Below are 13491 nucleotides of genomic sequence, written 5' to 3' on the forward strand. Positions count from 1 at the left end.
CCCTATCTCATTAGTCTCAGCGAGGAGACTTTCCTCAAATCGGTAAGGAGTTAAGCTGCTACAGTAAAGAACCTATGAGAAACATCTTGTAATTGCAAAGAGGAGTATAAACACACAGGCATTATCAACAGAGTGTAACTTTGGAGAGAGTCCAGAGGAACCCCAACCCCTGACTGACTCCCATCTAAAATTTTATGCATGCCAGGAATTTCCATTGATCTGAGGGCTATCCCCTGTGACCAATTAATTAAAAGTCTGTGGATACTAGGGCTTTTAGAAAAGAGCAATTTAAAGCAGATTGTATTGTTTGCTTCTTTTTACAAAGGGTGTATCTTTTGTATTTAAAAACTGTTAAAATATATTGCCTCTCCCATGTTATCTTTTCCTGTGATGGGCTTTATGGCCCAATCTTCCTCTCTGTGAAGTAAACCGCTGTTTTCACTTTAAATTCAGTGAGAACACGGTCCTGCTTAACACAGTTTAGTGGGCATTGTATTTAAATGCAACCACCTTTGCCATTTGGGCAGCTTGCAAGCAGTGCTTTCAGGGTTCTCCTTCTTCTTTGCAGAGTGAAGATTCAGATGAAGATGAACCTTGTGCAATAAGTGGCAAATGGACTTTTCAGAGGGACAGCAAGAGGTGGTCAAGGCTTGAAGAGTTTGATGTGTTCCCTCCAAAACTGGACTTGAATACCCCCTCCCCGGAAGCTCCTCACCTTACTAACGCAGCCAGCAGTGAGAGTGTGCTAACAGACCTCAGTGAACGTCAGGAGGTGGGTTCTATTCTGAGCATCAGCAGCACCAGTAGTCACCAACCAACCCTGCAGAGTGAGGCATCTACCACCAGGACAAACTCAGTTGTAAGCATTTGTTCATCGAGCAATTTTGTAGCAAATGATGACTCATTCAGCAGCCTCCCCTCACCCAGGGAGCTGAATAGCTTCAGCTTCAACACAAAAGCCAATGAGAAGAACGCCAAGTCCAAAACAAAGAGCCTTCTCAAGAGAATGGAGAGCCTGAAAATCAAGAGCTCTCACCATGGCAAGAGCAAAGCTCCTTCAAAGCTTGGCCTCATTATTAGCGGGCCTATCCTGCAGGAGGGCATGGATGAAGATAAACTGAAACAACTTAACTGTGTGGAGATTTCTGCCCTCAATGGCAATCACATCAGCCTCCCCATGGTACGAAAGAGGAGCGTCTCCAATTCCACCCAGACCAGTAGCAGCAGCAGTCAGTCTGAGACAAGCAGTGCCGTCAGCACACCCAGTCCCGTCACACGAACACGCAGCCTCACTGCATACAATAAAAGAGTAGGTATGTACCTGGAAGGATTTGACCCATTCAACCAGTCAACATTCAGTGATGTGATGGAGCAGAACTTCAAGAACCGGGGGAGCTTTGCAGAAGATACCGTGTTTTTTATCCCTGAAGATCATAAGCCTGGGACTTTTCCCAAAGCACTCTCCAATGGCAACTTCTCCCCAACAGAAAGCAACACCTCTGTGAACTGGAGGACAGGGAGTTTCCATGGCCATGGACATCTCACCCTCCGGAGGGAAAACAGCGGTGACAGCTCCAAAGAGCTGGGCATGGGGAAAAGACGCAACTCCTCCAGCTCAGTGAGCAGCCGCCTGAGTATTTATGACAACGTGCCAGGCTCAATTCTGTATTCCAGTACGAGCGACCTGGCCAACCTTGAAAATGAAGACATATTCCCAGAACTAGACGACATCCTGTACCATGTCAAAGGGATGCAGAGAATAGTAAACCAGTGGTCAGAGAAGTTCTCAGATGAAGGGGACTCTGACTCAGCGCTCGACTCCATTTCCCCATGTCCTTCATCTCCAAAGCAGATCCATCTCGATGTGGATAATGACCGAACAACGCCAAGTGACCTTGACAGTACAGGGAATTCACTGAATGAAACAGAAGAGCCTGGGGGATTGCAGGACAGGAGGGACTCTGGGGTGGGCGCATCACTGACACGGTCCAGCAGGTGAGATCATGAGCACTGGGACTTGGGCTGGCCCTGGTGGGGTTCCCCTCCAGCTTGAGTGGCTCTGTAGTAGCTGCACCACACTCACTTAAGGTGCAATAAAAATTGTGGCTATTTCAGAACACCCGTGCTGTTCCTATTGCTTCCCAAAACAATTATAGACAAGGGAAGCATTTGTGCAAGACTTCTAAGCAAGTGATTCCTGCACTTTGTAGCTGTATGTTTGTATGTTCAGCCTGAGTCTCATTGAAAAACAACCTGCTCAGCAAGTCAGTGTAAGGAGCAGTGTTAAGGCAGTTTTGGGGGATGATAGTTCTTCAAAATGAAAAGCTGTGTGGGAGGGAGAAGAACCTCAAGTAGGATTATTCACTTTTTAAGTTGGCTGGGAGACCCAGTGTTAAGTCTGGTCTGGTTTGTGTCAATACATGGTAAAAGCCTTGACATTCAGACTGTTTCCAAAAAATTGCACTTTTCAGTAGCAGGCTGTTTCTTAATAGCATGCTAGAGCATTAAATCTGCAGGGAAAATGATGTTTGTTTACTTTTTCTTGATCGCTGTAGCACAGAGGGGGACTGGGGAAGTTCCAGTGGCCTCCCAGTTGATGCTGGGAGTTTTACTATGGGATGGATGACTGTATTTTGTATTGTAAGTAGAACAAGGAGTTGAATTCTTTCTAGCTTTGTTTCCAGTTTTCCTTTAAAACTGGTGCAAATCATTTAGGGCTGGTTTCTGCTGTCATTTACTCGTCTACAGCTGCTTGTATAAACTTAATGGGGCTTTTAGAAGTGCTTAGTTACCATTTGATGTGTCTTAAAAATTTGTGCTGCTTTTTCTTAATGGAGTATTTTGATTCCAACTGCCTTAATACTGAAAGGGCTTCTGAAAACGGGTGTTGGAGCCCTCAAGGGGTATCTGATAGGGCAAGATGGTGTAGTTAACACCGAGCTGTGGGTCAGCTCAGAGGGCCCATACCTGTCTGAAACACCTGCGCGGTCGATGACTGTGAAGTCTCAGAAAACAGCAGCTGCCAAGGGCAGGGACCTCAGCAGTATGTTTGAAGTAATTGCTGTACGCGTCTTGCAGAGACATTTAAGTGACAAGTCCTTGCTCTGTCCCCAATCTTCTCCACAGGCACAGGCTGAGGTGGCACAGCTTCCAGAGCTCCCACCGGCCCAGCCTCAGCTCAGCATCGCTGCAGATCAACTGCCAGTCCGTGGCACAGATGAACCTGCTGCAGAAGTACTCTCTGCTGAAGCTGACTGCTCTCCTGGAGAAGTACACGCCTTCCAACAAGCATGGTTTCAGCTGGTAAGGGTTGAGTGCCGTGGGCAGACAGACCAACTATATGAGCACAGCAGTTGCGCTCATCCTAAGCAACTTTTGGAAAGATGCAATGAATCCCTTTCTCCCTCTTTTTCCATATTTGCACTTCTTCCTCCAGCCTGTGTTGACAGCACTTTGTGGTTTCTTAAGACGGGGCTAAAATCACTAAGCCTTTATGTAAGTGTAATCTTATTAGGCTTGAGAAGTATGTTTACAGAGGGCATGTAAGGGAACAAAAGAAACAAAGTGCAGGCCAGCTTTCTGAGCAGAAAGAGGTCCGCTATCCATAGCAAAAGAAGAACTGGTTGTTTATTGAGACAGTTAGGGAACAGTAGCACAAATCTCAGTAGATCTTAACAGGCTCACTTTTCTTCAGTTATTCCTAAATATTTGCATTAGTTTCTCTACATAAATTTTAAATAAATAATTTAAATCTATTTCCTCCTATAAAGCTCTATAAATACAGGTAGCTTGTATAAAAGATGGAGGGAGTAGGAAGAAAGTTTGGAAGAACAATGGAGTGTTTTGTAGGCAAAAATTCTGCTGTGTCCAGGTACTTGTAACCCAGCTGAATGTTTGGGTTTTTGGTTTGGTTGGTTTTTTTTTTTGTTGTTGGAATAATGAAATAGAAAGCTCTTTTTATTATTGTATCCGAAGTACAGTCTATGTAACCTTCAGGATGCAAAAGGCGCAATAAAATTTTTCTTCTCCCTACCACAGGCCAGCCTCCTCCCTTCCCCAGGAGTCATAGAGAGTATTTAGCCTCAGCATCAAAGTACCTCCTGTTCAAAGGCTGTTATTATGTCAGCCTTTCTAAATACAGAAGTTGTTTGTTCTGAAAGACAGAAATAAGTATTGACCAGTTATCCCTGCATGCTTCAGATTCTCAGTGGAGATCGCAATGTGGTTTTTCACATTCCATTGGCATGTTTTTTGACAAAGCAAGTATTATTCATACATATATCAATAATGTCCTAAATTTAACTGTATGGCAATACAAATTGGTTCTGTTTTACTATGTAACAGATTAGTCAGCTGTAAATCTAATGAACTGTTTGTATAGCTGTACTGTATATTGAAATGTTAAATAGGTCTCCCTGTTTTCCAGTGCTGCTGTGTCCTATTAGTTGTTGCACTGGACATTAGCTTTTCTTCCTGTTTAGGAAAATGATCTCAATATTTTCACATTTTCATGGCTTTCTTTCTTTTCCCGTTTATGAAACCAATACTCTTGGGGACCTGGGGATAAATCATTCTTTTGTATTTGGTAACTTTTTCCTTGGAGTCATATGCAGAGGGAAGGGCCTCTCATTGAAACTGGAGTGGGAGGTGGGGGTAACAACACTCAGTGGCTGACAAGGAGGGGGGTCCGTCAAAGGGGTTGTTTATAGAGCTGAAGTTTTTAGCTGACAAACTCAAATGTATTACATCAGTTTCCTGCTGTTATGCACACTAGTGGGTGGTGGACCTAGTTTGAGGACTTTGCAGAACAAGTAGTTGACATACAAAAGCTCATTGTTCAAGTGCCCATCTTTCCCAAAACCTAAAGCAGCAGTGTTACAAGGGGTCACTGACCGCAGGATTTATTTTGTCTTTTTTGCAATTCAATCTGGCCCCTGCAGTTTTACCCTGTAGCTTTTGTCCTACTAATACTAATGGAGTAGCACCACCTTGATACTTGTGGGCAGCACAGGGCCACAAATGTCAAGCCTTTCTCTTAAGAGAAACTCTGTTTTCAGTCCTCTCCCCCTTCCCAGCCCTGAGTGGATTAGCTAATTTATACTGTCACTACTTTTCGTATTACTAAAGTGTTTCTCTTATTTTCACTGACTTTCTGAATTCCTAGAACTGCAGAAGATAAATGGTCAACAGTGGTTTAATTTAATTTTGTCATTCCCTTTGCTTAAACAGGGCAGTGCCAAAATTTATGAAAAGGATAAAGGTGCCAGATTATAAAGACCGAAACGTGTTTGGAGTACCATTGCAAGTCAATGTCCAACGCACAGGGCAGCCTCTACCACAGAGCATTCAGCAAGCCATGCGGTACCTCCGCAACCACTGTCTGGATCAGGTGGGTTTTACCCTACTCTCATCCCACATGCGTGCAGCACCCAAAGCCCAGCCTTCCATTAATTTCTGTTGTTCCTGGGTCCGACTGGAAAAAGTAGACTCACGGCAGGACAAAACAGATAGTTAATGCAAGGAGAACTTTCCGTGAAATTAGAACCCATACATAAGAAGCTAACTAAGGAGCATGCTTACGTTTCAGATTTGCTGGACTCGTTGTAAATATATTTACCTTTCCACGTGTATTTAGGTTGGACTGTTTAGGAAATCTGGAGTCAAATCAAGAATTCAGGCTTTGCGTCAAATGAACGAGAGTTCTGCAGACAGCGTCAACTACGAAGGCCAGTCTGCTTATGATGTAGCAGACATGTTAAAGCAGTTCTTCCGTGATCTCCCTGAGCCTCTCATGACCAACAAACTCTCCGAGACTTTCTTACAGATATACCAATGTAAGTAGTGAGATTTCTAGAGCAGATCACAAATGGTCATTTGTGTAGCAAGGGTGGAACTCTGCAGACTGCTCCTCCGGGCGCTAGACATGTTGCAGATGTTGGTCTTTGCCTTTCTCAAGCAGCCGTTACAGTTCCAGCTGCTTCATAAGGAGCTTCATAATGTTCTGGTTGTATAATGATTTATAGTACCAGTTCTTTTCATTCCACCCTTCTCTGTAGTTTGGGAACAAATACAAATCCTTCATAACTTGCTATAAAGTTTTCTCTCTTCTTTGAGAATACTTGATAATAAGGTTTGAAAATAAGCCACAGCTGACATGGCTAGGTAGAGGAGCTGTGCAAATGCTACATGAACAGTTTGGAGCTTTTGAGGGGATTGAAATCCACTAAATTACTGAGATTTTTTTTGTAAGAGCAAGGCTGCCAAAATTTTTTTATTTTCTTACAATTTGTATTCTTCTATTCTTCGTCACAACTTTTGAAAATGACCTTCGAGTTGAAAGCTTCTGTGTTACTGACTTTGTAGCTACTTTACTGATAGATACCATAAACAGAAAGTGCTTAGAATAAGTCACATAAAAAAATGGAGTTTATCAATGCACATGAAAAAATTGGTTTTTCCGAGATGGCAGGTTCAACTCCAGCAAGGGAGACATCCTCTTTTGTGAGCTAGATAATTTGAGTTCTGTAGGGATGGTAATTTTGTGCTGGATCTTCCCAAACAACATCTTGTCTTTTGAAAGTTCTCTTCAACGTTGTTTCATTGGGAATACTCTCACTTTATAAAGTGGCCAAAGATCAATTAATATTTCATGACCAGAACTCCAAAGCTTTTTGAAATATTCATGGGGGTTCAAACTGGTTGGTGCGCTACAGACACCTTGCTGATCTTGGGGTTTCTCTCCCTAACACCACTCCAGCTCTCTCCCCGTATATTCTTCCCGTGGTAGCACAGCTACAACAGAACTTACTTCAAAAACACCTTCTTTGAGCCCTTGCTTATTTTATGCCTTCCTAATGATGATGGTTTCAGAAACGTTACAGGAACTTCTTCAGAGCTCTGTAGGTGGAGGTGACAGTTTAAAATCAAAACATACGTACATATTGCTATCACTGTTTTTTGAGTGTTTGGATTACCAAGAAGTTTCTGGAGAAAATTAATCAGATACTCCACTTACATGCATATTAAACAGTAACTCTATGTGGGTTTAGTGTCAGAAGAAGTTTGATAGAGCATTGCAGAAGTATTTATTCCTTTCCTTTTCGCAGGCGGTAGGTCTGAGGACTCCCCAGAGGTGGTCAGGAAGTATTATTACCTCTGTGTAAAGCAAAGAGCCTTAAAGCAGCTGTAAATTTTGCTTCCCTGCAAAGGACAAAATTTCTTTTTGCTTTGGTGTTACGCACCAGGCTGTGCCTTGGAATTGGCCGCACACGGCTTCAATGTGCTTTGAGCTGATTGAGGGCAAATGTGGAAAACAGAAGATTTTTGCTTTAAATTGCTTTCTAAACTCACTTGCTAGCCTTACAAAGTTGCTGAAGGCCACAGCAAATACCAGTTAAATACCTGGTTAGCACCACATGTATTACAAGGCATGCAGTGAGGTGTGGTGCTAATGATGATATAAATGCTCCAGGACTCAGGCTCTGATGTTGTCTTCAGAGATGGCTTATTGGTAATCCCTTTATATGAAGCAGATCTGGTCTGGGTTATTTCATTTCTTGTTCCCTTCGAGTTTGGAGGAGAGGGCCTTATGTAAAGACACACGTCAAATTTTTCCAATGGCTGTTTGTTGTTAGTAACCAAGGAGCTGTTTAATGGTATGGGGCTTCACAGCATTGACTTTCTTTTTCCACCGCATGACTTTGAATGATCTGCTCAATAAAGCAGCCCTCTGTGTTTGGTAAAGCACTTTCTGGATATTTTATGACATCATTGTTGAAAAGGTTTGCTAGCCAGTTTATTTAATTAATTCACCTATGCTAAAATGCATTCATGTTTTGAATTTCTTTGAAAGCCAAAGAATTTCTAAATTGGCTGGACTGTTTTTGCTTGTTCACTGCCTGACTCCAGGCTTCTGTCATTTTCATGCATCTGCAGAAGCATGTAGCTGTTGAAATTAAATCTAAAATTAACTCTGGCCTAGGCACAACTTCTTGCTTCATTTCTTGTGAGGCAGGAAATAGCTGAGGGTAGTTAAACTAGTGGGTTAAAAAAAAATTCCTTCATGTTTCCTATGAATGGTATGCATCCTGAAGGAAATCACTTCAAACTTGAGTCAAATATTTGAAGCTCGAGTTTGCTTTGGGATGTATTCATGCTGTGTGTGTGGAAAATCAATGGGCTGATGAGAGAATTACTAATGTTATGCAGATGTGCCAAAGGATCAGCGTCTCCAGGCTATCAAGGCTGCCATTATGCTTTTACCTGATGAGAACAGGGAGGTCCTCCAGATTCTTCTCTATTTCCTGAGTGATGTCACAGCTGCAGTGAAGGAAAACCAGATGACACCAACAAACCTTGCTGTCTGCTTAGCACCTTCCCTCTTCCACTTAAACACTCTCAAAAGAGAGAATTCTTCCCCCAGGTATGTCTCAAGGGAGCAGGGCTTACTGTTGCTGATTGCATACCACAGCTAGTCGTGACGTGCAGCAGGCCCAGTCTAGCATTGACCCTACCAGTTGTGATCACCTCAGACACCTCAGAGGGACCAGGTGTAGAATGGTTATGGGATGCTACCTTTTGCTCATTTGTTAGAGATGTGTTAAATTACAGTTCATAAGAAGGAGGTAATGGGGACAGGTGGGAGGGGGGAGATAGATTCCAAAGAAAAAGTTGAGAGAGAATAGTGAGAGAAGTTGGTAACACCGTACAAAGATTTGGTTCCAGGCAGCTCTGCTCTAAATCACCAGCAGATTTGGGAATCCTACTGTTTTCTGACCAAGTGTCTGTCATGCTCTGCATTAAATAGCTGGATTGATGTGTGTGTGTGCTTTTTTCCCTTGTGAAGGGTGATGCAAAGAAAGCCAAGCCTGGGAAAACCCGATCAGAAAGACCTAAATGAAAATCTAGCTGCAACCCAAGGGCTAGCTCATATGATTGCTGAATGCAAGAAGCTCTTTCAGGTAAAACACCTGTTTGCAAAACTGGTGGGTGGAATACTGGCCAACATGGCTTAGAACTGCTATATAATGGAAAGCTGGGAATGTCTCTTGGTTTTAATAAAGTCTAATACATGATAAATGGCTTTTTAAAAGACACTGCAACCTGATCTGGGTGCATACATGAATTAGAAGTGGTCCCAGAAGAAAAGACAGTTGTTTTGTTGGCACTAGTGCTCAAAAGTCATGAGGCAGTTGTGGGTTTTGGGACATTTTTGTTACATCCAAGCTGCATTTGAAGTATGTCTTCAAGCTTTTAGTGTGCAGCCATGAGAGTCTGTGAAATTCAGCTCTAATTGCACAGTAAGAAGCTCTTTCCAGGAATTTCAGTGCTTGTTTCGTACTTAAATTCCCAAGAGTTAGGAAGACTAGGCCACAAAAGCGTCCTGGAATGTGACACTGTCAAACTGTAGGTTGAGGCCTCTGTAGGGACGAAAGCATGCGCCCTCATCCTCCCCTTGTCTGGGATGGAGAACCAGACGAGTCTTGACTCCTGGTTTTCCTCACTGTCATCAAATCTTTTCAGAGCCCTCAGCCAAAGACATGCCTGTCTCCTTTCTTATGGCTTACAGTTGTTCCCTCCTTCCTCAGTCTGCAGGATAAACTGTGCTGTGGGAATGGCTCTGAGTTGAGTAGCAAAGAGGGATACTCCACAGAAAAAAATAAGACTACCCCGTAAAAGAGAGACTAATTTGAGTTAAATCAAAGTCATAAACTTAATTTTGGCATTTCTTCACATTGAATGCTTGATCTGACACATAGGCATCCCACCACTTACAAAGCCAGTGTACCCACCTTTCTGTGGCTATCAAGCTGTTAGACTAACTGTTTTGGGGAGAGAGCTGCAAGAGAATGATTTCACCCTTTTCACCCTCAGATACCTGAAGAAATGAGCAGGGGCCGAAACTCATACACAGAGCAAGACCTGCGTCCTCTTAGCCTGGAGGAGCTCCGAGGTGGCAGCAGCACTGCCGAACCCTCTGACTACCACTGCTACCTCCAGGACTGTGTGGATGACTTGCTCAAAGAGATGAAGGAGAAGTTTAAAGGCTGGGTCAGCTGCTCCACCTCAGAGCAAGCAGAACTGGCCTACAAGAAGGTATGCGCCCTGTCACTCGTGTCACAGCTGTGGTTTTTAGCTCCTCTTCTCAGAAGAAGGATTAGGGGACACCATGTCCCCATGTTTCAGTATTTAAAGGGCAGCTACAAAGAAGATGAAGACTCCCCTTTTTACAAGGAGTCATGTGGAAAAGGGGAGAGGTAATGGGTACAAGTGCCTTATGGGGAGATTCCAGTTGGACACAAGAAGAAATTTTTTCCACAATAAGAACAATCAGCCATTGGAATAATCTTGTGAGGGAAGTGGTGGATTCCCCAACATTGGACACTTCTAAGATTCAGCTGTACAGCGTGCTGGACCATCTTGTCCAGGCCATGCTTTTGCCAAGAAATGTTGGGCCAGGTCTCTTCCAACCAGTTCTGTGATGCTCTAATATAAGCAGGCGTTTGACATAGAATATTACAGAATGTTCAGTGCACACCTTTATTTTGCAGATAGATTTAAGGAAAAAAAACCCTAATCTTTTGAGATAGTTGCAGACCATCTAAAAACCACGTCTCTCAGCAGTAGTCAGCTAACACGCACTGATTAGTGTTCTTCTGGTTATCCATCCCAGGAATGTTTGCTGTTACTGCATTTACGTGCCTTTACTCACATGTGCAAAGCCTTGACAAGGCTGAGGGAAGCCTCCAAGCACTGTCATTGTGCAGGCAGTAGGAAACAAGTTTCTCTGTTCTAACCTTACACAGCTTAAAACTAGCCCAGGGAGAAGTGTTTCAGTGAGGTTTAAGAAACTTAAAAAAAAAAAAACCCAAAACTTGGAAAATTTGACTATTTTGCTGTAGCATCATGATTTAATAGTGGCCCATACTGGAGAAGAGAACTGTAACTTAAAAATAATTCGAAAGTCAGTGTGCAGATGCCTGTGGCTGTCAGGAAAACAGCCTTAGTCTGAGCTTAGAACAAGCTTAGTACAACAGGTACATATACGTATGTGTATTTTATTTGCTGCATTTAGCCAACACTAAAATAGAAAGGAAAAGCAAGAGTAAGGAAGAGTAAAACTGAGGACTCTGCTGATTTTCCCCAGGTATGTGAAGGTCCTCCACTTCGGTTATGGAAAACTACCATTGAAATCCCAGCAACGCCAGAGGACATTTTAAATCGTTTACTCAAAGAGCAGCATCTTTGGGATGAAGATCTTATAGAATCAAAAGTAATTGAACCTTTGGATAGCCAGACAGATATATACCAGTATGTCCAGAACAGCATGGCACCTCACCCAGCCAGGGACTTCGTAGTCTTAAGGTAAGACTTTCATATGCCATGAGGTGTATATCCTACTCATACAGCAACCTTGCCTACGATTTCTGTATAATGGAAGTTGTATAGGTAAATATCTGTTTGTGCATAATTTGAAGTGGTATTAGATGTTTGAATTACTGTTTGTCAAAGATAAGACTTGTTTTTCTTGTTTTTTTCTTAGAACATGGAGGACAAGCTTCCCTAAAGGAGCTTGTGTGCTTCTAGCAACCTCGGTGGACCATGACCGTGCTCCAGTGGCAGGTGTTAGAGTCAATGTGCTCCTGTCTAGGTATCTGATTGAGCCCTGCGGGTCAGGAAAATCTAAACTTACCTACATGTGCAGAATTGATTTAAGGTATGGATTTCCACTTTGTGTGGTGATAACTTTTCTTGGATATTTTCTGTGTAGACAGTGCAAAATTTAGATGGTTCAACAGGCTTTAACTTGGCCGGTAGTATGTACTTCTCAAAGGCGTGCACACAGGTTTCTGAAGCGTCACAGAAAAATTGGCTTCAGTGCACGTCTAACAGCAGGTGGTGTTTGTTGCTTAGAAGCCTCCAGTATGTGCTCCACCATAGCTATTGGTGTAGAATCCTACCCATTCCTCTGACAGACGTGTTTGGATGCAAGGACATGCTAATTTTAATACTAAGTTAGTAAAGAGGACCAAGTTCTCACAAAACTTTTCGTAACTTTTCCTCACTGTGGCAAACTCGACTTTGAGCAAGTCTATATATTAGTAAGGCTGCACTGAGCAGTAAGCAGTAATAAGGGGACTTCCCAATCGGGCATTTAACCAGCTGGATATGTATTTGATTCTGAGCAAGAAAATGCATGCAAAGTTACTGGTACCAACTTCATCATTACTTTTTCTCCACGCATCAGGGGCCACATGCCAGACTGGTACACCAAGTCTTTTGGACACTTGTGTGCATCTGAAGTCGTCAAGATACGAGATTCCTTCAGTCATCAGAGTCTTGAGAGCAAGGAAGTAAAATCCAGGTGACTACTGAAGAGGTACAGCCAGGTGCTTCACACCTCAGCAACACAGACAATACCCAAAGCTGAGGCTCATCCTCAGCACACCAGACGACTGTACTATCTGCAAGTCAAGTCGCGAAGGGACGACAGCAAGAGAACTTGACTGTGAGCATTACTATAGAACTGTGGCCATACCATACACGTCAAAGCTGCTTCCTGTCTGTGTAAGGTCTATAGTGTAGGCCTTGACTGGAATACGTGGAAGGACTGTGCAAAAGAGGGGAATAAAAAAGTATTGTGCTATTAAATGGTTTGAATTGCTTCTGAGAAGCAAAATTTTTTAAATGCAAAATATATTAAGAAATATGGTGAAGGCTCATCATTCCCATGTGAAATACTTAGCTCTATGTACATACCCATGTCATTTTATTTGTAGTGCATTGAGGGACTGGTGTATCCACTGGAATAGTTGGTACTCTTCAAAGTGTTCTCACTGAGATAAGCAGAGAAAGGTTTGCACAGAGATTAAAGTGTGAATGAGTGTGTTAGTGGTTGAAAGGATAGCAGAAGTCGAACTTGAAATGTGTCTGGTACACTGGTAGGCAACCAGAGTGGATTTTAGTATGCTGGATACAGTTCAACCTAGAATGGGACTCCCCTGTGGACCAGGAGTAGCCATCCTTCCCACGTGCCTGTTCTGCATTTTCCTCAGCTCTAAGCTTGTTAAAAACGGTAAGCAGAGGTTTCAAGAGGCTTGCTTCGATTGCTGTCCACTCCTTATTCAGATGATTTAGGAGCGATTAGCAATTCTATGGCAGTTTGAAGTAAATACACCTTTGAGCAATGCAGCAGCTTAGAAATGAAATGTCTGCCCAAGAGTGAAGAGAACCAGTAGTGTCAATTGTTAATTTGCCAAACAACGTTTGTTGCTTTTACTCCTGCCTGCTCCCGCCTCTTAACTGTAAGTGTTTTAATGAGCTTTTATATATTTTACTGTATTCTAATGGCTCAAGAGGAAAAAGTCAACACTGGAGTCGCGGTGCCGGGAGGTGGCAGGAGTCCTGCAGCACCAGCTGGGGTGAGGTGGCTAGAAAGAGTTGCACGAGCTCTCTCCCTCCTTTGCCTGTTTTCCTAAAAGCTGCGTGTTA

The 13491-nt window shown here is 43.0% G+C and overlaps 1 protein-coding gene across 1 annotated transcript in view; it reads left to right on the forward strand.

Annotated features, from left to right (window-relative positions):
* DLC1 (DLC1 Rho GTPase activating protein) overlaps positions 1 to 12620 on the forward strand; it is a 24828-nt gene extending 12208 nt beyond the window's left edge. Inside the window, exons 4-13 of the mRNA XM_010137152.1 lie at positions 569 to 1995; positions 3127 to 3303; positions 5230 to 5389; positions 5636 to 5834; positions 8209 to 8422; positions 8846 to 8960; positions 9874 to 10095; positions 11147 to 11364; positions 11543 to 11716; positions 12248 to 12620. Of these exons, the coding sequence (XP_010135454.1) occupies positions 569 to 1995; positions 3127 to 3303; positions 5230 to 5389; positions 5636 to 5834; positions 8209 to 8422; positions 8846 to 8960; positions 9874 to 10095; positions 11147 to 11364; positions 11543 to 11716; positions 12248 to 12368 (3027 nt within the window). The 3' untranslated portion in view covers positions 12369 to 12620. The remainder of the gene's footprint in view (positions 1 to 568; positions 1996 to 3126; positions 3304 to 5229; positions 5390 to 5635; positions 5835 to 8208; positions 8423 to 8845; positions 8961 to 9873; positions 10096 to 11146; positions 11365 to 11542; positions 11717 to 12247) is intronic.
* The last annotated feature ends 871 nt before the right edge of the window (positions 12621 to 13491 follow it).

The sequence above is a fragment of the Buceros rhinoceros genome, unplaced genomic scaffold, assembly GCF_000710305.1.
Source record: "Buceros rhinoceros silvestris isolate BGI_N320 unplaced genomic scaffold, ASM71030v1 scaffold13005, whole genome shotgun sequence".
In the NCBI taxonomy this organism is placed as follows: domain Eukaryota; kingdom Metazoa; phylum Chordata; class Aves; order Bucerotiformes; family Bucerotidae; genus Buceros; species Buceros rhinoceros.